At 36.7% G+C, this 24,961-nt stretch overlaps 1 protein-coding gene across 2 annotated transcripts in view; it reads left to right on the plus strand.

Moving 5' to 3' along the window:
* BLTP3B (bridge-like lipid transfer protein family member 3B) overlaps positions 1-24,961 on the plus strand; it is a 108,360-nt gene that overhangs the window by 70,870 nt on the left and 12,529 nt on the right. For both annotated transcript variants that reach the window (XM_066357027.1, XM_066357034.1), the window contains exons 13-19: positions 2,100-2,293; positions 3,590-5,076; positions 5,379-5,554; positions 12,176-12,318; positions 13,390-13,540; positions 16,111-16,364; positions 17,270-17,372. In XM_066357027.1, coding sequence (XP_066213124.1) covers positions 2,100-2,293; positions 3,590-5,076; positions 5,379-5,554; positions 12,176-12,318; positions 13,390-13,540; positions 16,111-16,364; positions 17,270-17,372 — 2,508 coding nt within the window. The remainder of the gene's footprint in view (positions 1-2,099; positions 2,294-3,589; positions 5,077-5,378; positions 5,555-12,175; positions 12,319-13,389; positions 13,541-16,110; positions 16,365-17,269; positions 17,373-24,961) is intronic.

Genomic DNA, 24,961 nt, shown 5'->3' on the forward strand with positions numbered 1-24,961 from the left:
AGTCCTATGCTCTATCCACTGCGCCACTGCCTGGTCAGGCATGAATAAAGTCTTAAAAAATGTTTTTAAAAAAGTGAGAAAGACAGGAAAGAAAGAAAAGAAAGAAGTCCTATGTGGGACATTATCATAGTGCTGTCTCTAACTGCTGTCCCAGCCATTGGGCTTATTTTCCTTAACTTAATATAGTATAAAAATTTTATATATGCATACTCTTTCCTTTAGTATAAGAAAACAGGTCTGGGCCCTGGCCGGTTGGCTCAGTGGTAGAGTGTCGGCCTGGCGTGTGGAAGTCCCGGGTTCGATTCGCAGCCAGGGCACACAGGAGAAGCGCCCATCTGCTTCTCCACCCTCCCCCTCTCCTTCCTCTCTGTCTCTCTCTTCCCCTCCTGCAGCCGAGGCTCCATTGGAGCAAAGATGGCCCGGGCGCTGGGGATGGCTCCATGGCCTCTGCCTCAGGCTCTAGAGTAGCTCTGGTCGCAACAGAGCGACGCCCTGGATGGGCAGAGCATCGCCCCTTGGTGGGCGTGCTGGGTGGATCCCGGTCGGACGTATGCGGGAGTGCTGTCTGACTGCCTCCCCGTTTCCAGCTTCAGAAAAAAAAAAAGAAAAAAAAAAAAAGAAAACAGGTCTGAATTTTTATAATAAAATCTTCATCAAGATCTGAAAATGATATTGGTTTCTGTGATACAAATATATGTGCATATCAAGAAGTGATATACTCAAATTACAAATACTAGTTTAATATACATTAGCACTAAAATATTTGTCCAACCCCTAGGCATTCTAATATGCTATGAAAAAGGTATTTATTTGGTCATTTAAGAGATAATTGAGTTTTTACTTTATACCACTCACTATTTTAGGTTTAGGATTAAGGGGAGAATAAAACTGTACTTGGTCCCTCCTCTCAAGGAGATTTGCCTGGTTTATACCTTTTTTTTTTTTTTTTGTATTTTTTCGAAGTGAGAAGCAAGGAAGGGGGGAAGACAGATAGACTCCTGCATGCACCTGACTGGGATCCACCCAGCATGCCCACCAGGGGGCGATGCTCTGCCTATCTGGGGCGTTGCTCTGTTGCAACCAGGGCCATTCTAGTGCCTGAGGCTGAGGCCATGGAGCCATCCTCAGCGTCCGGGCCATCTTTGCTCCAGTACAGCCTTGGTTGAGGGAGGGGAAGAGAGAGACACAGAGAAAGAAGAGGGGGAAGGGTGGAGAAGCAGATGGCACTTCTCCTGTGTGCCCTGGCCGGGAATTGAATCGTGGACTTCCACATGCCAGGCTGACGCTCTACTGCTGAGCCAACCGGCCAAGGCCTGGTTATACCATTTTAATAAGAAATTACTCATTAGCCTTACTGGTGGTGGTGCAGTGAATAGAGTGTCAACCTGGGACACTGAGGTCCGGGGTTTGAATCTCGCAGTCACCTGTGTGAGCGCAGGGTTGCGGGCTTGAGCACAAGCTCACAAGCTTGAGTGTAGGGTCGTAGGCTTTAGCACGGAATCATGAATCCAATAGTCACTGGCTCGAGTCCAAGGTTGCTGGCTAGAGCAAGGGGTCACTGGCTCTGCTTGAGTCCCCCTCCCATCAAGGCAAATATGAAAAGCAATCAATGAACCACTGAAGTGATGCAATTACAAGTTGATGCTTTTTATCTCTCTCCCTTCTTGTCTGTGTCTCTCATTCTCATTGCTTGCTCGGTAAAAAATGTTAGTCATTTGACTTGGTTCTCAAATTGTGGAGGATTCAGATTAAGAATCACAACTTTGATTCAGTAATTCATTAAACAGTTAAAGTTTTTTGAAGTTTGCTTCTTGGTGACTATAACAATAGGGGGGAAATCTAAACATTATTTGTCATTTATACAATTAGTTTTAGATTGAATTGTATATTTTTAAGTTAGTGAAGCAGAAAAATGTTCTGTCAATCTAAACGTGTATGCTGTCATCTACACGTCACTTTAATTTGGTTAATAACATCAGAAAAACTTTTTACCTTAATTAAAAAACAGTGAAACTTGTTTAAAATGTCTTTTCTGTCCTCAGGGAAGATCTAGACCTACCTGTTTAATAAAAATCTTTAAAAAATTTTTTTCTTCACAGTTCCATCTCCCAACCTTTATAGCCAGCTAAATGCACTACAGTTTACTGTGGATGAAAGAAGTATTCTGTGGTTAAATCAATTTCTATTGGATTTAAAACAGAGCCTTAATCAGTTTATGGCTGTGTACAAGTTGAATGACAATTCAAAATCGGATGAGCATGTTGATATTCGAGTTGATGGCTTAATGCTAAAGGTACCGTATAAACCAGTGGCTACAAGAACAAAACCATTTTTATAGAAGAAAAGTTAACACCATTATAATTTCCAGGATATAAGAGGGGTGGTCAAATATAAATCAGCTTCATTGCAATTTTAATTTGATTTTGAAATTTCAGTTTCAATTTTAATTTTCAATTATAGAAGCTGTAAGAGACTACAGCTTTTTTACTTCTTTTCCTACCTTTTATTTCTGTCATTGCTCATCCATTTGGAGGTAAGCAGTAAAGGTAAAATTTACATTGGAATCAAGTCAGTCATTTTTTTTTTACTTCTTACCAGAGCTGATAAAAATGATCTTTAAGAGGGTAAATAATACAAGGAAACTTTTAAGTGATATCTGGGTTTTATTCATCCACATTCTATTATTAATATCCAAAGATAATAGAAAGTTGCTTTATATTACAGTCAGAAAACTGGTAATCTCAATTTCATGGTTTTTTAAACTTTAGAAAAAGGAAATTAAAAATAGTTTAGTGGAGTTAGTAGACTTAAGACTTGGGCATGAAAATTTCAGTGTTGCTTGTAGACTAAATTTATATACCTTTAGTTTCTTCTCTGTAAAATGAGGTTAATAATACTTAACAATTACATTACAGAAATGTTTTAAAGATCTTATGATATTCAATATAAAGAGACATATTTATAACATTTATAATTATAACTGAAGATCTTTGCATCTTCTGAGTATGGACAATTTCAAAACCAGTCACTTTGAACTTTTTTATATGAATATTTTAAGGACTGGGGCTAATGATGTCTTGAAAGTTATTTTTTACATAGTTGAACTTATACATTTAAGTTTGTTTTCTTAATAGTTTTCTCCTAGAAAAGTGATTCTGATACCATCTATTGAGTCATACCATTTACTCATCTCTTTATCCTACAGATTGCTTAATTCTAAAATATCCTAACAAAAAATTCTCTTTTTTAAATTTGGTACTTTCTTAATGTATACTCAGGGCATTTAGTAGTACTGATTTAATTTAATTTTGTTCTTTTTATTTTGTGATATGTTATATGCAAATATATTAATATGATTTGTACATTATTCATTACGTTTGTTTTTTAAGCTTTTCTTAATAGTAAAATAAATCCATTTACTCAGTTTAATAAACATTTGGGAGGAGAGAGTACCTTATATTTGGATAGGTAAGTAGGATTTGGGGAGAAGAATCTCAAAAACGAATTCTTGAGCTAAGTCATGTTGTTGATTATTTTCAAGATAAATGGATTTTTAAGTTAGACTAGATTAATATTTTTTCTCTTCTAGTTTGTTATTCCTTCTGAAATGAAATCTGAATGTCATCAAGATCAACCACATGCAATTTCTGTTCAGAGTTCTGAAATGATTGCCACAAATACCAGGCACTGTCCAAACTGCCGACATTCTGATCTAGAAGCCTTGTTTCAAGATTTTAAAGATTGTGACTTTTTCAGTAAAACATATACCAGCTTCCCCAAATCTGGTGACAGTTTTAATCTTCTGCACCCAATCTTCCAGAGACATGCTCATGAGCAAGATACCAAAATGCATGAAGTTTATAAAGGAAATATTATTCCCAAGTTGAATAAACACGCTCTTAAAACTTCTGCTGCCACAGATGTTTGGGCTGTGTACTTTTCTCAGTTTTGGATTGATTATGAAGGGATGAAAAGTGGAAAAGGACGACCAATAAATTTTGTAGACTCTTTCCCTCTTTCCATCTGGATTTGTCAACCAACAAAGTATGCACTGTCTCAAGAGTTTCAGACTTGTAATCAAGTGTCTCTAAATACATCACAAAGTGAATCTAGTGACCTGAGTGGCCGACTGAAGCGGAAAAAGCTCTTGAAGGATTATTACAGTACAGATTCTGAGCCCTTGACAAATGGTAGTCAGAAATCTTCAGATACATTTCTGAGATTTTCCTCTTCCTCATCAGATGCAGATATTCATGTCCTAGTTCATGTTCATAAACATGTCAGCATGCAGATTAATCACTATCAGTATCTGTTCCTGCTATTCCTCCATGACTCACTTATTCTGCTTTCAGAGAACTTAAGGAACGATGTAGAAGCTGTGACTGGCAGCCCTGCTAGTCAGACATCCATTTGCATTGGAATTTTACTTAAAAGTGCAGAAGTGGCTCTTTTACTACATCCACTGGATCAAGCAAATACTCTTAAGTTTCCTGTTTCTGAAAGTGTGAACCCAGTGGTTTCTCATTGTTTGCCTACAGAAAATGGAGAATTCTTGTCTTCAAAAAGGAAACAAGTTAGTGGTACAAATCAAATTAGAAGTAGGACTGTTAATCATTTGTCAGATAACAGATCTCTGAGTGTTGACCTTAGCCATGTTCCTTTGAAGGATCCTTTGCTTTTTAAATCAGCTAGTGATACAAATCTGCAAAAAGGTATTTCCTTTCTGGATTATTTATCAGATAAAAATTTAGAGAAAATAAGTGAGGATGAAAGTAGTAGAATTCTTTGCAAAAGTGGCTCAGGGGAAATTGGATTAGAAACAAGTGACCAAAAGAATTTATCTTACACAGATTCAAATAGTGTCTTAAAGTACAGAGAGGATTCAAGTATGCTGTCATTTGATAATGATGGTAATCAAAACATGCTTTTAAACAGTAGTAAAGGAAATGAAACCATAGAATCAATCTTTAAAGCTGAAGATTTGCTTCAAGAAACAGCTTCACTCTCTGAGAATCTGGAAATCAGTAAAGAAGAAGCACCCACAATTAGAACACTTAAGTCACAGTCATCTTTAAGGTAAGAGTATAGTATTGGAATTGGGTGGAGGGGTGGTTGTTTCAGGTCAGGGTGTGTGTGTGTTTGAGCATATTTTGTTTTTGAACCAAGAAAACCTCATGGCAAAATATGTCATTATTAGAGTTAACACATGGAAGAGTAGGTTTTTCAAAATATAAAAACACTTTGAGCTTATAGTTATAAAATATAATTTAAAAACTTGTAGATACTATATGCTTATTGTTATTTTGTCAGAATTATGTTTTAGAGACGTATTTTTACCTTAAAGGTGACAGTTTTCTAATAATTTTGTTTTTGGACAGTGGGAAGCCTAAGGAACGGTGCCCACCGAACCTGGCTCCACTCTGTGTTTCTTCTAAGAACATGCAGAGAAGCCCCTCACAAACCTCATTGGATACCATCTCACTTGACAGCATGATACTGGAAGAACAGTTGCTGGAAAGTGATGGAAGTGATAGTCATATATTTCTGGAAAAAGGTAAAGCAATACAGTAACAAATTTATATTATATATATATGCATCTTAAAAATGATGCTTAAGTATTTTTAGTTATATTTGATAATTATATCCCAAAAAAGACATTTTATTTCAATACACATATATGCATAATACAAAGGGCATTGCACTAATTTTCTAATAATTGTTCCAGTGCTTCTTTTAACTATATACTTCTCTTTTTTGTGTTTGTTACTGATATCTAGTATTTATTTGTATATAGATCATAAAGAAGACAATATTAAGGCTACTAGCTCTCTGTATCTGGAATTTTGATTAGATGACCTTAATTAGCTTGATGAATTCTCAGTTATGTGGTCATAGAACTAGAGTACTTATTCCCATACAAGGATTCCCTCATACATGATTATGTCTGATGAAAATGAAAGAATACCCTTTTTATCCAGAGGTCACTAATGCCTCAGTAAAGATGACTAGGAATGACTTAAAAAGAATTACATGCATCCCCACCAGTAAGGCATTGGGGACTTTGTGAACAGGGATAAAAGCATGGCCATAGCCAGGGAGTAGTTCATCTCAGACACTGAAGCTAAGAGACCAGAGACACATACAAATTACATTGTAGATAAAGAGTAATAAGCCTGTGAGATGTAGTTGAAGACATATAGGTAAGGAAAGACTCAGAGCTTCAGAAACAGGCTTAGAGAAATACAGTCAGGAAGCAATAGAGGCAGATTTGGAACTCAGCTAATCTGACTCAAGAGTCTAAGCTTTTAGTCAACCAGTGTGCTTTGCTAACTCCCCTGACATGGGAAATGGTTACCATATCAAAAAGCCCTGACCTAACCCTACGATAGGCAATTCATAGCAATCTTCTTTCCAGCATACTCTACCAGTAAATGGAGAAAAGGTACTAATATGGGTCATAAAAATCTAGATTCACAGAGTTCTATTGCTAGTTCCTCTGCCCCCTTTATGTTTTTAAATCCTACCTTAGCAGAGGATTTCTGTTCAGTGATCAACATGTTTCAAAAACAGTATTCCTGTAGAGCAGGGGTCTCAAACTCAACTCAGTATGTGGGCCGCAGAGCAAGATCACAGCCGTTTGGCGGCGCACTAGGTCTACAAAAGGCAACTGTTACGCAATACTTTTCTCACTGCAGTTGAAAACAAAAAAAAATCAGTACAACAAGCACAATCGTACATGCAGTTTACTCAGTGTCACAAAACGACCAGAAACTGTAGTTCGCATCACAACTGCTGTTAACTAAGCTAATATCTAGCTAGGATGCTAGAGAAATGAAAAATACAAGTAGGCCCCTAGTGCCAGGGTCCAGCCCCGGGGGGGATCCAGGGGTCCCACAGGAGGAGATGGCGTCGGTGAAAATCGAGTGAGAGAGCCGAATTCTTTTCTTTCTCTTTATTCTCTAGTTAGCATTTACTGCCAGGCATCTCTGCTAAATGCTGGTCTAGCTTTCTTTTTATGCACACACACTAAGTTACAATCACATGGTATTTTGTTTCACTATGGTTACATGTTTCCAGATAACAGTTAATTCATATCTATAAACTATAAATCAGGTGGTAAGTTATTCAAAGTACAGTTATACAATAGCAATAACAATATTGGTACAAACTTCTAAAAGATTAGTATTAATTAATAACTCTACTGTTGTTGTGAGTCAAGGGCGCAGAGAGAGATTAGCAGACGAAATCATTCAGGACTAGCAAAGGACCACCGCTTGCTCAGGCAAATGGCCTTGAGTTCATGCAGTGTCCTAATTTTTCTCACAAGACTTCAAAAGGCTTGCTTATTAAGAAATTGTCATAACATCAAGAGTAACTTTTGCTTAAAGATATATAGAGTGCACCTGCAAGATAGCTTAGTAGCAACATAATATCAGAAGGCATTAATTGCTATTGCTTCTATGGATCCCCCCATATTTCTCTTTATTATCTGAACGAAAAACCCTGGAAAGTATATAAATCTCATGAGAATGTCTCACTGAGAAAGCCCAGCAGCTGCCTTCAGTCATAAAACAAGTCTCTTAGTAAAACATTCTTTTCTTGCTGACTGCGTTCCCATCCCAGGCCACGCAACGGGCCATTCCATTACTCCTTTCCTAAGATTCTATTGTCTAGTCAAATTTTATTTATTTACTATATTCACACACTAGTTAAGTTCTAACTATATTCTTCTCAGAGTGTTCCACCATCTGCAGGTCAGGTAAGCAAGAAGAAAGGAAAGTTTCTCTACTCTATCACATGAAAAGGCTAGGGAGGAAAAATGATGAATTAAGTGAAGGCCGAAAGGTGCTCTGTGCACAGCCACTGCCTTCTACCCATTCACAAGTCACAATCTATTCTTTCTAACATGATTAAGAAGAAATTCTCCTACAAACTTAACCCTTAAGAGGGATATCATAGCCAGCCTCTTATGTTTATGAGCCCAGTTCAAGGGGCTTACAGGCTTCTCTGTGGAACTCACACGCTCTGTCTCATTTCCAAAGAAATTCCTACGAATCTACAGGGAAAGCACGGTACTATTATCCCTGTGCTATAAATAATAGCACACACCCAGAAAAGGCGGGATATAAGGCCAGATTAATTCAAAAAGTTAAAGGGGGAAGTATCGTTGTGCCTTTCCTTTGCAGTGACTTTGTCAACCCGCAGCCATTGGTCTTCACTGCGGTGACTCTGTCAACCAGCAGCCGTTGGTCTTCTCTGCTGTGACTTTGTCAATCAGCAGTTTTTGATCTTCTTCTGCTGTGACCTTGTCAGCCAGCAGTTGTGGGTCTTCTCCTGCTGTGACCTTGTCAGCCAGCAGTTGTTGATCGGCTCCCGACACCCTAGGCTTACTTAATTTTATCCAAAATATTTTGAACTTCTTGGATTAGTCTGTGGGCCGCACAAAATTGTTCGGCGGGCCGCGAGTTTGAAACCCCTGCTGTAGAAGATACTCCTACATATTGTCAAAAAGCATCACTGATTTTCTTGTTATTTCTAAATATTAAATAATTAATAGAAGTGACTGCCACTCAATTTGGAAAATACAGACAATTGCAATTTTTTTTTTAAATTTTTTTTTTTAATTTATTCATCTTGGAGAGGAGAGGGAGAGACAGAAAGAGAGAGAGGAGAGACAGAGAGAGAGAAGGGGGGGAGGAGCTGGAAGCATCAACTCCCATATGTGCCTTGACCAGGCAAGCCCAGGGTTTCGAACCAGCAACCTCAGCATTTCCAGGTTGACGCTTTATCCACTGTGCCATCACAGGTCAGGCCACAATTGCAATTTTGAAACCCAAAATTTTCACAATTCAGTGATGTCAACTATCATTTATTCTATAAATATGTATAGACATTCATTTACATATGAATTTGGTGTCATATTACATATATAGTTTTTTAACCTACTTTTTATCAGATATAAGCATTTTCTAATATTACTTAAACTCCTTTGATAATATTTTAAATGGCCATATTAAATTGTCATAAGAATGTAATGACCTTTCAATCATTTCCCTGATATTGGATGTTATAAAGTTTTGTCTGCATTTCTAATTACTGTCTTAGAATAGATTCCAGTGGTAGACTATTTTTAGGATCTTAAAAAACTCAAGGCATTCATTCTGTGTGTAATATTTAAATATGTGACTAAAGAGTCCCGATTCTCCTAAACTGTAATGCTTTTCTTTATGTCAGAGGAATTGATTTTCATTAGGAATACTCGTTTTCTTTGTGTTAATTTTACAAGAAATGTATGAATATTTTCTCAGTGTAAAAAATGTCAGATATTATACAAATATCTAGAGTAAAAAATGGATGTTTCACTTTAAACTACGATTACTCTGCCCCTTAATGTCATTCCCCACTCTAGAAATAGCACTCATCCCAACTTTTGTTGTATACTGTAAACCTCCAGACTGTTTTCTATGTATTTTTCTATACATATGTGTATGTTTATACATATAATATATACATTGACATATATATACACAAAGAGATATACATCTGTATGTATATGTGTGTATACATATTTTTGAATATACAGTGTGTCCGTAAAGTCATGGTGCACTTTTGACCTGTCTCAGGAAAGCAACAAAGGACGATAGAAATGTGAAATCTGCACCGATTAAAAGGAAAACTCTCCCAGTTTCATACCTATTCAGTGTAGTTCGATGTGGGCTCACACACAGATATTTTAGGGCTCCTTAGGTAGCTATCCCATATAGCCTGTACAGACTCGTCACTGACTGATGGCCTACCAGAACGGGGTTTCTCCACCAAACTGCCGGTTTCCTTCAACTGCTTATCCCACCGAGTAATGTTATTCCTATGTGGTGGCGCTTCGTTATTAATGTGCTGATATTCACATTGCACTTTGGTCATGGTTCAAATTTAGCGAACCACAGAACACACTGAACTTTCCTCTGTACCATCCACATCTCGACTGGCATGGCCATGGGCTGCTCCGCTGTATACACGGTGTTACGTCATCATCTGCGCATGCGCACATGCTGCCACATCATCCTACAGAAACTGGGAGGGTTTTCCTTTTATTTGGTGCAGATTTCACATTTCTGTCATCTTTTGTTGCTTTCCTGTGACCCGTCAAAAGTGCACCATGACTTGATGGACACACTGTATATACATAGTTATATACAGATAAATAAACACATAGCTGGACTGCTGCCCTAGTACAGGCTCCTAACTTCTATTTATGTCATTTTCAGTTCATTTTTCTTTCCATAGAAAGAATACTCTTAAAAAATGTAAATACTGCCTGACCTGTGGTGGCGCAGTGGATAAAGTGTCGACCTGGAAATGCTGAGGTCGCCAGTTCGAAACCCTGGGCTTGCCTGGTCAAGGCACATATGGGAGTTGATGCTTCCTGCTCCTCCCCCCCCCCCCCCCAGTCTCTCTCCCTCTCTGTCTCTCTTCTCTAAAAATAAATAAATAAATAAACAAAAATGTAAATACTATCATGCTGCTTTTTCTTTTAATCTTGATGACTTCTCACTGATACAAGGCTTAGATTAAAAACCTTAGCATTACTGACAGTGCTCTGTGCAATATTGCCCTACCTTGTCATTGCTACTATTTTTTAATGTGCTTACTACACTTCAGATTTACTTTAGTATATTTCAGTCTTATTCTCAGTTTCTTCGTGGTGACAAAATACTTTCCACCTTAGGATCTTTGTACCCATGCCTAAAATGCTTTTTTATTTGTTTATTTTAGCTTAAATATTACTTTATCAGGGAAGCCTCCTTAATACCTGTGGTAGGAACTCCCTGTAAATGGGAGTTTATTATCTCTTTATGCCACAATTGTACGTGTATATAAGGTCTACCGGAAAGTTCTGTCTGTTTTTGGAATAAAACAAAATACAAATTTTTCTTACTGTCAATAAACTTTATTAAATAATATAATTGCCATTATTATTAATGATTTCTTGCCAGCGTGAAGGCAATTTGTATATCCCATTTTTGAAAAATGTTTTATCTTTTGATGCGAAATATTGAACCAGTGCTTGTTTGATATCTTCTTCATTTTTGAATTTTTTGCCCTTCAAAAAATTTTGTAAGGACAAAAACAAGTGATAGTCAGAGAGTGCTAAGTCTGGGGAATATGGTGGATGTGACAGACATGCTTCTGTAGCATTTCTTCCTTGTTGAAATTTGTAAAAATTATGGTGGCGTAAATGAACCTTATCAGTAGCCATGGGTACACTATCGCTTCACACATAAGACTAACGTGAATCAACTTTGTTTTAGTTAATTTACTACGTCAGTATGTATATATTAAGTAATAAAAATAGAGAGGCACACATGCACCAAATAAACGTGCTTACATGTCAAAACTTGTGATAGAAACGGACAGAACTTTCTGGTAGACCTTATACATCTTCTCTGGCACTAAAATAGTTTTATTCATTCTTTCAATAGATAATTTATTGAACACTGACTATGTTGCCAGGCACTGGGTTAGAAGCTGATTATATATTAGTAAATATAATAATGAAAACATTGAGGCCATGTTTTGTATGTCTTTGGCTTTTCTAATCTAATTTTTCTAGTAATTTATTTTTACAGTATTTTTTAAAAGTATTGATATTTGAAGGGCACTTTTTAAAAAGTTTGTCTTTTACCAGAGAATTTGAGAAATAGTGAAATACAGCACATTGAGTAATTAAGGCAGGTAGGTAAGGATGGAAAAAGATTACATTGATGATAATGGCATTAACTACTTGTAGAAGATAACTAGAAGTTACTGTAGGATACTGAAGAGAAAAATTAAATAGTCAATGTAGGACAGAGGAAAGGGGCTTGCACTGGCTGATCATGGACCTGCTGATTACACAAGCACCACGCTTGCACAGAGAATGCAGGCTGTGGCCAGCGGTGGTAGATTTCTTTTCATGCTGTCTGAATGTAGGTAAGAATCTCTAACATTTTCTTGTGAGATGTTATTTCTTATTATTTGCTAACTAACCACAATTTAATTTTTCTTTGTTTATTGTCTTAACGCTATGCTTAGGACAGAGTTATAGAGATTACCCATTTTGGCTAGATAAATGTAACATTTGTGGATCATTTGTAAAACTGATTTTAATTTATTATTTTATTTTGTATTATTTCAGGTATTAAAAAGAATTCGAGTACAAATGATCAAAACCCAGCAGATAATGCAAATGCCAGTGCAAACCTACAGAGTTATGGTGAAACCTCTCCAGATGCCATCAGTACAAATTCAGAAGGGGCTCAAGAAAATCATAATGACCTGGTAATTGTTTTAGAGTTTCTATGAAGAGAAATGCCACCAACTTTATCTCATATTTAATACGTTCACCTTTTAAGACATTAATATATAAATTGAGGTGACTTAGATTGTGGGTAATTTACTATGTTCTCTCTTGAAAATTCACTTTCTACTCTTGAAAATTCTTCCCTCTCACTGAATTGTTTTTCTCTGAATTTTACTTAGAATTTTTTTGAGCGTGTGCTGAGGAGGGAGGTTCTTTTTTTTAGTCTTTTATGTTTTTCAAATATGCATGCCTGACTGGCAGTGGCACAGTGAATAGGGCATTGACCCCTAACACCAAGGTTGTAGCCTAGAAATCCAAGATTGCTGCCTTGAGCCTGGGGTTGCCAGCTCAATCCCAAGATTGCAGGCTTGAACACAAGGTCACCAGCTCGACCCAGGGGTTACCAGCTTGAGCCCAAAATTGCCAGCTTCATCTCGAGGTCATTCGTTTGAGCCCAAGGTCACTGGTTTAATAATCAATCAAGCAAGGTATGAGAAGCAATCAGTACATAACTAAGTGGAGTAACAACTTGATGCTTCTCTCTCTTCATCTCTCTCTCCTTCCTCCTTCCCCCATATATATATCTGTACATACACACACATATACACACATTGAAAAAATGTGATGGTAAGGACGGAAATCATTTTCTATGAGGGGCCGTCTACAAAAGAAATATATTATGGTTTATTTAAGCCATCTTCACCCAGTGAAATATTCCATGGATGACTTAGAAAATATGTTCAGCTCTTAATGCAAATAATGTTACATGGAAATATGTAATTAGTCCTCATGGTCAAAAAAATTTTTTCTTGACAGTAAGAAAAAGGAAGCTGAAATTTATGACTATAATTCTTTTGATCACTATATATACGGCTCACAAAAATTAGGGGATATTTCAAAATGAATATAAAGCGATAAAATATTCCTTAATTTTTGTGAGCAGAATATTTGGTTTATTAAGCTACAGTTGTATTTTTAGAGGTTTTAATAGTTTTTTTAAAATTTTGTTTTAATTGGTATATTAATATTATTTATGCCATCATTGTTAGATGTCAGTCGTGATGTTTAAAATTACTGGTGTTAATGGAGAAATTGACATCCGAGGAGAAGATACAGAAATCTGTCTTCAAGTGGACCACGTGACACCAGATCAGTTAGGCAATATCAGTCTTCGGAATTACCTTTCTAATCGTCCAGTAGGTGAGACTTTAATATGACAAACTTTTTGTTTGATACATGACTCATCGGCATACATATGAAATTCAAGGAATTTATCAGAGATTTGTTCTAGATCACTTTCATTACATAATGTTAAATTATAAGAAGTATCAGTTCAAGATGTATTAAGTATTTTCTTGTTTGAAAATACTTGCTATGAGTGAGTTCTTATTTTTTCAGTCTTCCAATTCTTTGAGCTAATGGGTCTGAGAAAACTGAGCTCTTTCTGTATGAAAATATTGCTATAGAAGGTCAAACTTCATTCTGTATGAGAATAAATGTCAATTTCTATATTCCATTATTTTGCTTATAAATGAGCATTTGCACTTGGTATGTGGAAAAATTGTGTATTCTGTTCTTTTGGTGCTTCATTATAAGATCAACACCTTCCCTTGGACAGAGAGGGATAAAAGCAACAAAACATGCAGTATATGAAGAGGAAACTACATTAAATCATCCTTTTTTCAAAGTTTAAATAAAGTTATTATACATGATGATTTTTAGTCATTTCAAGAAATGAATTTATTAGAATAGTCATACAAATAATTTAAAATGACAATATTCTATTTTAAATATTTTTAAAAAGTCACTATGCTGTAATATTTTTATTTGCTATATACACAGAATGCTGTATCTGATATATAACATGTTGAAATACATATAGCATCATGGAAAAAGCTTAGCTACTGGCTATGTGTATCTGCCATACAGATACAGTTTACAGTGTATCTGCTATTATTAGCAAGTGTAAATCCCAATATCATGCAAAAAGGAGGAAGCTAATTATATAGTTGGGAAGGTTTCATAATGGACAAAAACCAAAAAAAGATTAAACATAAAATTTCATAGACTTTGTTCTATACCCAAGCCAGCCACTTTTCAAATTGTACAGTCTTAGATTTCCAGTTGCACAATTAGTTTTTTACTTTTCTTTATAGCTTACTTAGTAACATATGCTGTTACTTTTTTCAAATTGTTTCTAACTGAAGAAATCATTTTTAATGCTTTGTATGTATGGATTAAATAGTCAGTGTTATCTAATACCTAATTTTTTCCACAACTGTCTCAGTTGGTTGTTAGAAGGATAAACAAACAAAACAGGAAGAAAGAAAGAGGTTAAGGAAGGGGAAGGATTAAATGGAACAAGAGAAAAAAATTAATCTTTAACATTTCAAACATTAATCAACATATGAACAAAGACTTTATTTTTGTTTTTCTATAATGTATAGATTTTAGATTCCTTTAATAGGAGGACCTTAATATAGTAGTTGCATGGCATAAGAGTTAGTAAGGAGGAATGGTTTTTGACTAATATAGGTTTTGTTTCACCTCTGCTCCAAGTAAATACTCTTTTTTGTTTGAAATTATTTCTGGCTCTTAGCTCCCTGGAGTATATATGTATCTGATGTATATATGTAGCTATATAGCTGGGTAAAGGACAGTATAAAATCACATATGCCCAGTTTGTTTCTAATAACACATTTTATATAATGAGTTAATTAACTCTTGTTTTTCTTAATATGGGAATAAAATACTAACATATCTAAGTACATATTCATATCCATGCTGAGGGAAAATAAACATTTTCTATGATAATTAAACTAGTGGGGTCTCCTTATGAGGACCCACAGGGCAGAGTACTCTGATTCCTCAGTAACTGAAACTGCTTTGCCTTTCCCGAACAATTTGTTTTTAATCTTGGGTTTTATGAATTGTGAAATGGATGGTATTTTTCTTTTTGCTGCAAGAAAACTCATTTTTGGTCCACCTTTGGTACAGAAATTTAAATAATGTATTTTGAGTTAACCTTTCTACCTATTTTATTTTTTATTCTTATTTTTCTATTGCTTAGTTTTTGTCTTTTATGTTATGTGCATGTTTCCTCCTATTCTTTTTGGAGTGAGGTTAAGTAAAATAAAAGTTACTATAAGAGCCAATTTACTTCAGTGGTTGCACCAGCTTTTCTTTTTTCAAAATTGGATATTCTATGGGTGCTGTATTGAAATTTAACAATTTGTTTTTGAACTCAAGTGTTTATACTTGAGTTCTGTAAGCTAACCTGGAATTCTTTTTTGGAACAAGGACTAGGCATAAGTTAATGTAAATATTTAATTCCCAGCTTTAATGAGGTGCAAAACTTGAGGCTTTCATTACTTGTTGAGAAATGGCTTGAGTCACTTTAAATGCCTTGACTCTTCATGGTAGCTATTATATTATAAATTTATAGACAGGTACATACTCAGACACACTGAGTATCTAATGTATGCATGATATCTGATTTATATTGTGGCATGTATTTTTTACCAAAAAAATAGAAAATAGAGACAAGTCAGCATTATTGTAGTAGAAGATTATCTATAAAAATTAAAGTTAGCATTATGTGGTATATTATATATGTACTGTAAATATTACTTAAATTAAAGGTAATTATTACAACTTCATTATTGTTTTACCATTGTCCAAAATGAAAGTAACCTCTAATGTCAACCTCTAATTGTGAGTGACATTTTTGAGTAGTACTACAAGTTTAATTTTTTTTCCTTTTTCTATAGGTTCTGATCATAAAGCTGTTGTTCATTCCAAATCCTCTCCTGAGATTACTCTGAGATTTGAAAGTGGGCCTAGTGCTGTAATACACTCTTTGCTTGCAGAAAAAAATGGATTTCTACAATGCCATATAGAAAACTTAAGCACTGAGTTTCTGACGTCTTCTCTTATGAATATTCAACATTTTTTGGAAGATGAAACTGTTGCAACAGTGATGCCAATGAAGATACAAGTTTGTAACACAAAAATTAATTTAAAAGTATGTTAATAAATATCTGAACTTTGATTCATGTGTAAGAATATGCCCTCTCTGTAATATATACAGTGTGTCCGTAAAGTCATGGTGTACTTTTGACCAGTCACAGGAAAGCAACAAAAGATGATAGAAATGTGAAATCTGCACCAAATAAAAGGATAACTCTCCCAGTTTTATACTTATTCAGTGCAGTTTGCTGTGGCTCATGCACAGATTTTTTAGGGCTCCTTAGGTAGCTATCCCATATAGCCTGTACAGACTTGTCACTGACTGATGGCCTACCAGAATGGGTTTCTCCACCAAACTGCTGGTTTCTTTCAACTGCTTATCCCACCGAGTAATGTTATTCCTATGTGGTGGCACTTCGTTATAAACGTGCTGATATTCACATTGCACTTTGGTCACGGATTTGAATTTAGTGAGCCACAGAACACACTGAACTTTCCTCTGTACCGTCCACATCTTGACTGGCATGGCCATGGGCTGCTCCGCTGTATACACGGTGTTACGTCATCATCTGCGCATGCGCACATGCTGCCACATCATCCTACAGAAACTGGAGGGTTTTCCTTTTATTTGGTGCAGATTTCACATTTCTATCGTCTTTTGTTGCTTTCCTGTGACCGGTCAAAAGTGCACCATGACTTGAGGGACACACTGTACTTTACCAGCATTTATTGAAATGAATGTGTTGGTGTTTTTGGTGAATTAAATAGGGATTCTTAGGAATTAGAAAATAATCAAAACAGAATGGGCAGTTTTCTCTCTATGTTAACTAAATCATGTAAAGATACATTTCTAACTCATTAAAAATATTGACTGAAGTAATGTTTGTTAAGGAAATGATTACATTAGTTTTATCACTTACTTTAACAACAATATGCTGATGCTATTTCTCTTTCCTGTAGGATGACAGTCCTCGTAGTATATCTCTTGAACCAGCTCCTATAACCATTCATATTGATCATCTTGTGGTAGAGAGAAATGATGATGGCTCTTTTCATATCAGAGGTATATATGAAAAATACTTACATTGAAATTTGAATTTGAATTATTTGCATGCTGATCATTTCTTTTCACTTAAACACTTATTATATGTATGCATATATGTAGCAGTAGATGATTGAGGGACACTTTCAGTGCATTGTAATAAAATACTGCCTATATATGGATCGCTACCTTGGAAATAACTCACCTAAGTTGATTAGTACCTACTGTATTCTACAAACATGTTTTAAGTGAAAATGAGAGAAGTTTTATGGTCTTACATGCCTCTTGGTGTTACTTGGGTCTCTTACCTGATATTTTTCTTAGCTTTATTACCCACTACAGGGGGTCCTTGGGTTACAACACAGTTCTGTTCCTACGACAGTGATGTAACCCCAATTTTGTTGTTAGTCAAAAGACACCCTTGCCTAACAGAAATGGAATATTTGTGCTTTTAACAGTCTAAAATGGTGTAGGTAAGCCTACTGGGGGATGCCAACTGCCTCACCCATTCACCGAGTTACTGCGAATTCCACTGCGCACAACCAAACTAGCTCACCCACATAGAGTGTAAGTATGACACTAACTGTATAAGTTGAAATGCTCGCATCTCAAATTTTTAAAGTTTTTATAAGAGTGAGCATCATAAACTTGATATGTTGTATGTCGAGATTGTCGTAACCTGAGAACCCCCCGTATTATATATTTACCCAACCAACCTGTTACACTTCCTGTGTTGGAATTCCTTCTACTTTCCCATCTCTATAATCTTATTTGCTTGTTACTCCTCAATAGAACTGTTCATTTCTTTCCAAGCTTATCTCTAGCTCTTCCTTTTCAATGTACTCAGTTAAAGTATATTGCTGTGTATATTGCTGTTTGCTTTAATATTTGTATCCATTCAAAGCAAGATTTTTAAGGTCTTTAATGTAATGATTATATCTTATAATGTAGTGTGAAGTAGTAAAAAGCGCTTGAGTCTGTAGACTTGTGTTCTGGTCTTCAGTTAGTAGCTAGCTACTTGAGAGTGAAATATGAAGGACTGATATATGCATGTATTCATCTCCTATCAAAATCTCATCAGAAGACATAAAATATGTAAAAAGAAAAAATTATACGCCTGACCAGGCAGTGGCACAGTGGATAGAGTGTTTGACTGGGATGCTGAGGACCCAGGTTTGAGACCCCAAGGTCGCCAGCTTGAGCGCGGGCTCATCTGGCTTGAGCAAAAAGCTTACCAGCTTGGACCCAAGGTCACTGGCTCGAGCAAGGGGTTACTCAGTCTGCTGAAGGCCCGTGGTCAAGGCACATATAAGAAAGCAGTCAATGAACAATTAAGGTGTCGCAACGAAAAACTGATGATTAATGCTGCTCATCTCTCTCCGTTCCTGTCTGTCTCTATCCCTTTCTCTGACTCTCGCTCTGTCCCTGTAAAAAAAAAAATTATAACAGTATTGCAAAAGAAAAATATATACCATTAGTGGGCCAGAAATTCTTAAGAAAGTCAGATGCAAAGTAAGAAATATTTGTAGGCATAAACCCACATAAGATAAGACTTTTGCTGGGATAGGAGCAGTTTGTAGGGAACTCTTAACTGAACAGTATTTTCTTCTGGAGTGTAGAACCAACTAGAGCATAGATCAAAAGTCAGCTTCATTACTGATAAGTGCTTAGGTATGAGAAGTTAGGTTTGCTCTACTGCTCTCTCTCAAATGCTTTAGATCCCAAACTGCAGGTCTGTCTTGTAAGAAAACAGAACACAATGCACCTTTTTTGCCTACAAGGCTTATACAAAATGAGAAGGAACTTAACCATAAAAATATACATTCTTTTAATAAACTTGTCAATCAGATAAGTCATATTTTCTCCCCTATGAAGAAGTGAGACGAGGAACCAAGAAAGTCCAGGAGACTACTCTAGCTACTCTAGAGAGAAACTGGAACTCTCTTACATTGCTGGGATTGTAAAATGTGGATGCTTTGGAAACAGTTTGCAGTAACTGAGAAAGTTGAACAGTTAACTTACGACCAAGCCATTCTACTCAAGAGTACCCCCCTCCAAAAGAAATAAAAGCTTAGGTCCACATAAAAACTTATACACAAATATTGACAGCAGCAGTATTCATAATAAGAAAAAGACCATCCAAATGTCATCATGAATGGACAAAGAAAATGTGGTATATTCATATATCAGAATATTATTCAGCTTGAAAAAAGAACTAAATACTGACAATGTGTTTCAACATGGAAACTGAAAATATCAATATTATGCTAAATGAAAGAAGCTAGGCATGAAAGACCACATATTATATGATTCAATTTATGTGCAATGTTTAGAAAAGGCAGACCAAGATAGACAAAAAAGTAAATTAATGGCTGCTTAATGCTGGGGGAGCCTGAAGATTGGAAGGGAATGGGACTGTTAATAGGTGTGGTGGGTTTTGAGGGTGATGAAAACATTCTAAAAATGATTGTGAGTACACTAAAAACCACTGGATTTGTACACTTTAAGTGGATGAATGGGGTATATGAACTACTCTTTAATATGAATTACTTTTCAATAAAAGTATAGTCTTAGAACTATGGGGATATGAGAACCAGGCTCAAGGTTTACCTTCAGGATTCAGGCCGAAAACCACAGTGCAGTGTGAAAAGATTGCTGCTTGCCACTGAGCAGTTGATTTTATAGTTTGCACTGGTCATTACTGATCTATAAATTCAACATAACTACAACTGCTGCAGCCAACATTATTTTAGCTCTTATACTAGAAACTTGAACTTGCAGCTACTGTTCTTCTCTGAAGCTGGAAACGGGGAGAGACAGTCAGACAGACTCCCGCATGCGCCCGACCGGGATCCACCCGGCACGCCCACCAGGGACTTCGCTCTGCCCCTCTGGGGCGTCGCTCTGCCACGACCAGAGCCACTCTAGCGCCTGGGGCAGAGGCCAAGGAGCCATCCCCAGCGCCCGGGCCATCTTTGCTCCAATGGAGCCTTGGCTGCGGGAAGGGAAGAGAGAGACAGAGAGGAAGGAGGGGGGGATGGAGAAGCAAATGGGCGCTTCTCCTATGTGCCCTGGCTGAAAATCGAACCCGGGTCCCCCGCACGCCAGGCCGACGCTCTACCGCTGAGCCAACTGGCCAGGGCCGCAGCTACTGTTCTTGTTGTTACCCTCAGAAAGGAGAAAGAGTTCTCTTCCTTCCCTTCTTTTGTCATTAGTAGCTGAGGGAAGTCTAAGGTGAATACAGTTTGATCAGTAATGTCTAGGTCACATGAATGGAAAAGAATCTGAAAAATTGAGTAATATTTTCCAACATTTACTGAATGAAGCAATTTTACTCCCAAAAAACGCATAAACTATTAAATTATTCAAATATAGAATGAGATTCTGATGATGGGTGGGCAAAATAAATGACAGAAGGGCTATTTTTAAAATACAATAAGAAATAAATAATACACTTAATGCTAAAAAAAAGTGGAGACTTTTAAAGAAATATAACTAATATCCTTAGATGATAGGATGTTGAAATCATAACAAAATCCTATAAAAATAACCAGTTAGAAATCCTTAAAAATTAAAAGCCTGATATTTGCAGTAAAAAAATAATAGTCCACTTAAAATCCATCAGCAGGACTTTCAATAGATACCAGAGTCTGATCCATTTTTATGATTTCTTTTTTTTTTTCATTTACAGTTTACATTAATATTATTCTGTATTAGTTTTGGGTATACAGCGTAGTGGTTAGACAATCCTATACAGTGGTGCCTTGAGATACAAGCAGAGCAACATATGAATTTTTAAAGATATGAGCTGTGACTCGGTTCGTATTCTTGTTTGAGATCCAAGCGAAATTCTGAGATACGAGTTGTGATTTGGGAAGCTGTCGCTAGTTGGCGCATTGGCGCACGGGTCCAGTATCGGCAGCACAACACCAGCATCTCGTTCTTTCTCACGTGTTACCCGCAGAATCACATCGAATCTCGTATGCTGTACTCATTCTTGCATCATTTTGCATTTTTTACGTGCTATCATGAGGCCGAAGAAAGTGAGTGTAAAGGACAGTGGTGAGAAGAAGAGAATGATGTCGATAGAAGTCAAGCAAGAAATAATAGAAAAACATGAGCGTGGTGTACGAGTGCTTGAACTGGCAAGGCTGTAGGACCACAATACATCTACAATTTGTACCATCCTTAAACAAAAGGATGCCATCAAAAGTGCAAATCCAGCAAAAGGGACTACAGTTCTGTCCCAATTAAGGACAAATATCTATGAAGAAATGGAGAAGCTTCTGCTGGTGTGGGTGAAAGAAAAAGAGTTGGTAGGAGATACAGTGACGGAGACTGTAATATGCGAAAAGGCACGTATTATTTACGGCAACTTGAAGAAGAAAGAACCATCAACCTCAAAAGAGGCAGCAGAAGATACATTTAAGCCAAGTCACCGCTGGCTTGAAAATTTCCTGGTGGTGAGGCACGGTGAAGCTGCGAGTGCTGACATTAAGCAGCTGAGGAGTATATCGCACGTTTTGCTGCACTTATCGGAAAGGAAGGCTACATCCCCCAACAAGTGTTCAACTATGACGAAACAGTATTGTTTTGAAAAAAAAGTGTCCTCAGAGGACTTCCATCACTGCAGAGAAGAAGCTGCCAGGCCATAAACCCATGAAGGACCATCTGACCCTTGCATTGTGTGCAAATGCTAGCAGTGACTGTAAAGTAAAGCCACTGTTAGTGTATCATTCCGAAAATCCTTGAGCCCTTAAGACTCACAAGACTTTTAAAGAAAAACTGCAGGTTATGTGGTGCGCCAATGCTAGGGCATGGGTTACATGCAGTCTTTTATTGAATGGGTAAATCTCATCTTTGGTCCTGCAGTGAAGAAATATCTTCAAGAAAATAAACTCCCGACGAAAGCATTACTAATCCTTGAAAATACTCCAGCCCACCCACCTGGTCTTGAAGATGACATTTTTGATGAGTTTAAATTCGTGAAAGTTCTCTACCTCTCACCCAACATGAATTCAATCTTGCAACCTATGGATCAGCAGGTCTTTTCCAACTTTAAAAAGCTTTACACAAAGCACTTGTTCCGCTGCTGCTTTGAGGTGACTGAGAATACCAATCTAACCCTTTGAGAGTTTTGGAAAGATCACTACAACAACACGATGTGTTTACGCATTATTGACTTAGCATGGCAAGAGGTTACAAGAAAAACCTTGAACTCGGCATGGAAAAAGTTATGGCCTCATGTTGTTGCAGACAGGGACTTCGAAGGATTTGAACCAGAGACTGAGACCGAAGTAGAAGCGTTGGAGGAGATTGTGTCCCTTGGAAACTCGATGGGTCTGGAGGTAGATAGATGAGGTGACATAAACGAGCTCATCAAGGAACATGAGGAGGAACTCTCAACTGAGGAGTTGAAGGAGCTACAGATGATGCAACATATGGAGCTTCTGCAAGAGATTAGTAGTGAGGAGGAGGTAGAGTTGGAGGAAGTGATTTATTTCTACACGTGAAATTAAAGACATGCTGGCAATGTTGGAGAAGCTTTCAAGTTTTATTGAAAAGAAACACCCAGAAAAAGTTTCAGCTGGTCATACTTCAGCACTTTTTAATGACACTTGTTTGTCACATTTCCGTAACATTTTAAAAGGCAGGCAAAAGCAAACCTCTTTGGATAGATTTTTATTCAAAAGTCCTGCAATGAAAGTGCCGCAAGTGCAGCCAAAAGGCAAAAACAGGTGATGATTAAATGAAAAATACATAATGTTAAGCTTAGGTTAAGTTTAAAGTTAAAAAAGTGCATTTTTTTACAATTAAGTTTTTGTGGTTTCATTTTAAGTAAAGAAAGTGCAGTTTTAGTTTTGTTTAAAGTAAAGAAAATTCAGTTTTAGTTTACATTTAGTGTTAAGAAAGAGCAGTTTTAGTTTTCATGTCTACAGTGCCTGCATCCCTTCCTCCCTCCCTCCCTCCCTCCCTCCTCCTCCGCCATTCACCTCCGTTAGCTGCACTCGTTTGTCTTCAAGGTAAGAATACAGTACTAAATAATACTTTTTTCTTTTATTTCATATATTTTGTTATGCATTGGTAAAGTATACATGTGTGTTTCTTAGTTAAAAACATGTCTTTTTTCATAATTTAGGATGGTTTGGGGATGTTTCACAGGGCTGGAACGTATTTCAGTTATTTTAAATGGGAGAAATTTGTTTGATATACAAGTTGACTGACTTACAAGCTCGGTTACAGAACGAATTAAACTCGTATCTCAAGGTACCACTGTACTTCACAAAGTGATCCCCCTGATATTTCAAGTACCCACCATAAAAACAAACAATTCAGTTAAATAGTGGGCAGGCCTGAATAGACACTTCTCCAATGAGGTTCGAATGCTTGGAGACCCCTGGGTGTGCACATGCTGACTGCTTCTGACCAGCTGCACCTGCTCAGATTTTTGGAACATAAATCCTTCACTCTTCCTCACTGCCCTTTGCTTAAGAATAGCTTCAGCTGCTCTTGCACCTGATGGAATTTTTTTTGGGAGGGGGATAAAGATGAATTTTTATTCACTTGACAAGACAATGGTATTAAATTCTCATAAACCGCTCCATTTATATAACTACGTTACAACAGCAGCTGACTCAAACTTACTTCCCCAAGATGCTTATATGGCTCCAGCTCTATTAGTTGAGCACAGAAATCTCAGTTCTGTCACTGATATTAAAAAGTTCCTTACAGGTAAGGTGGGAAAAATAAACCTGTCTCCTCAGCCCTTCCTTAGAGTTGTGCTTCCATCTGCATGTTCCCTAGAGAGCACTGAACAAATGCTGGCTTTTTTTTTTTTTAAGTCTCTGAAAAGGCTTTTGTAGCACACCAAAATAGTTATGCAAACATACGGTTTTGATCTATACTCTTCTAATAGCTAATGCTGTCAAGCGTTTCTTCATATCTTTATTATTGGTCATTTATGTATCTTTGGGAAAATGTCCACAACTTTTGCCTGTGCTTTAAATGGATTACCTGTATTTGTCTTTTTATCATTGGGTTTTAGGAGTTCTTTATATATTGTAGAAATAAATCCCTTATTAAATATAATTTGGAAATATTTTCTCTCATCTTATGGGCTATCTTTTTAGTTTTTTCATACTGTCCTTTGAAACACTTTCTTTTTTCTTCCTTTAATGGAATCTAGTTAATCTGGGATTTTTGTTGTTGCTTTTGTTCCTTTGGTGTTTTTGGTATCATATCTAAAAATCCATGAACACATCTGAAGTTAGGATTTATTGCTATGTTTTCTTTTAAGAGTTTTCTAGATTTAGGTTTTAAGTTTAGTTCTTTGATCCATTTGAGTTAAGCTTTATATTGGTGTGTAGGTAAGGACCATAGACACGTGGGTTTATTTCTAGACTCTCAAGTACATTACATTTATCTGTACATTTGTCTTTGTGCCAGTACCATACTGTCTTGACTACCATGTTGTGTAGGAGTAAGTTGTTTTGAGTATTCTGGGTTCCTTGCAATACCATATAATTTTAGAATCAGCTTGTTAATTTCTATAAAGAAGCCAGCTCAAATTCTGATAGGGACTGTGTTAAAGCTATGCATCAGCACTGGAC

This window comes from Saccopteryx leptura, chromosome 1, assembly GCF_036850995.1.
Source record: "Saccopteryx leptura isolate mSacLep1 chromosome 1, mSacLep1_pri_phased_curated, whole genome shotgun sequence".
In the NCBI taxonomy this organism is placed as follows: Eukaryota; Metazoa; Chordata; class Mammalia; order Chiroptera; family Emballonuridae; genus Saccopteryx; species Saccopteryx leptura.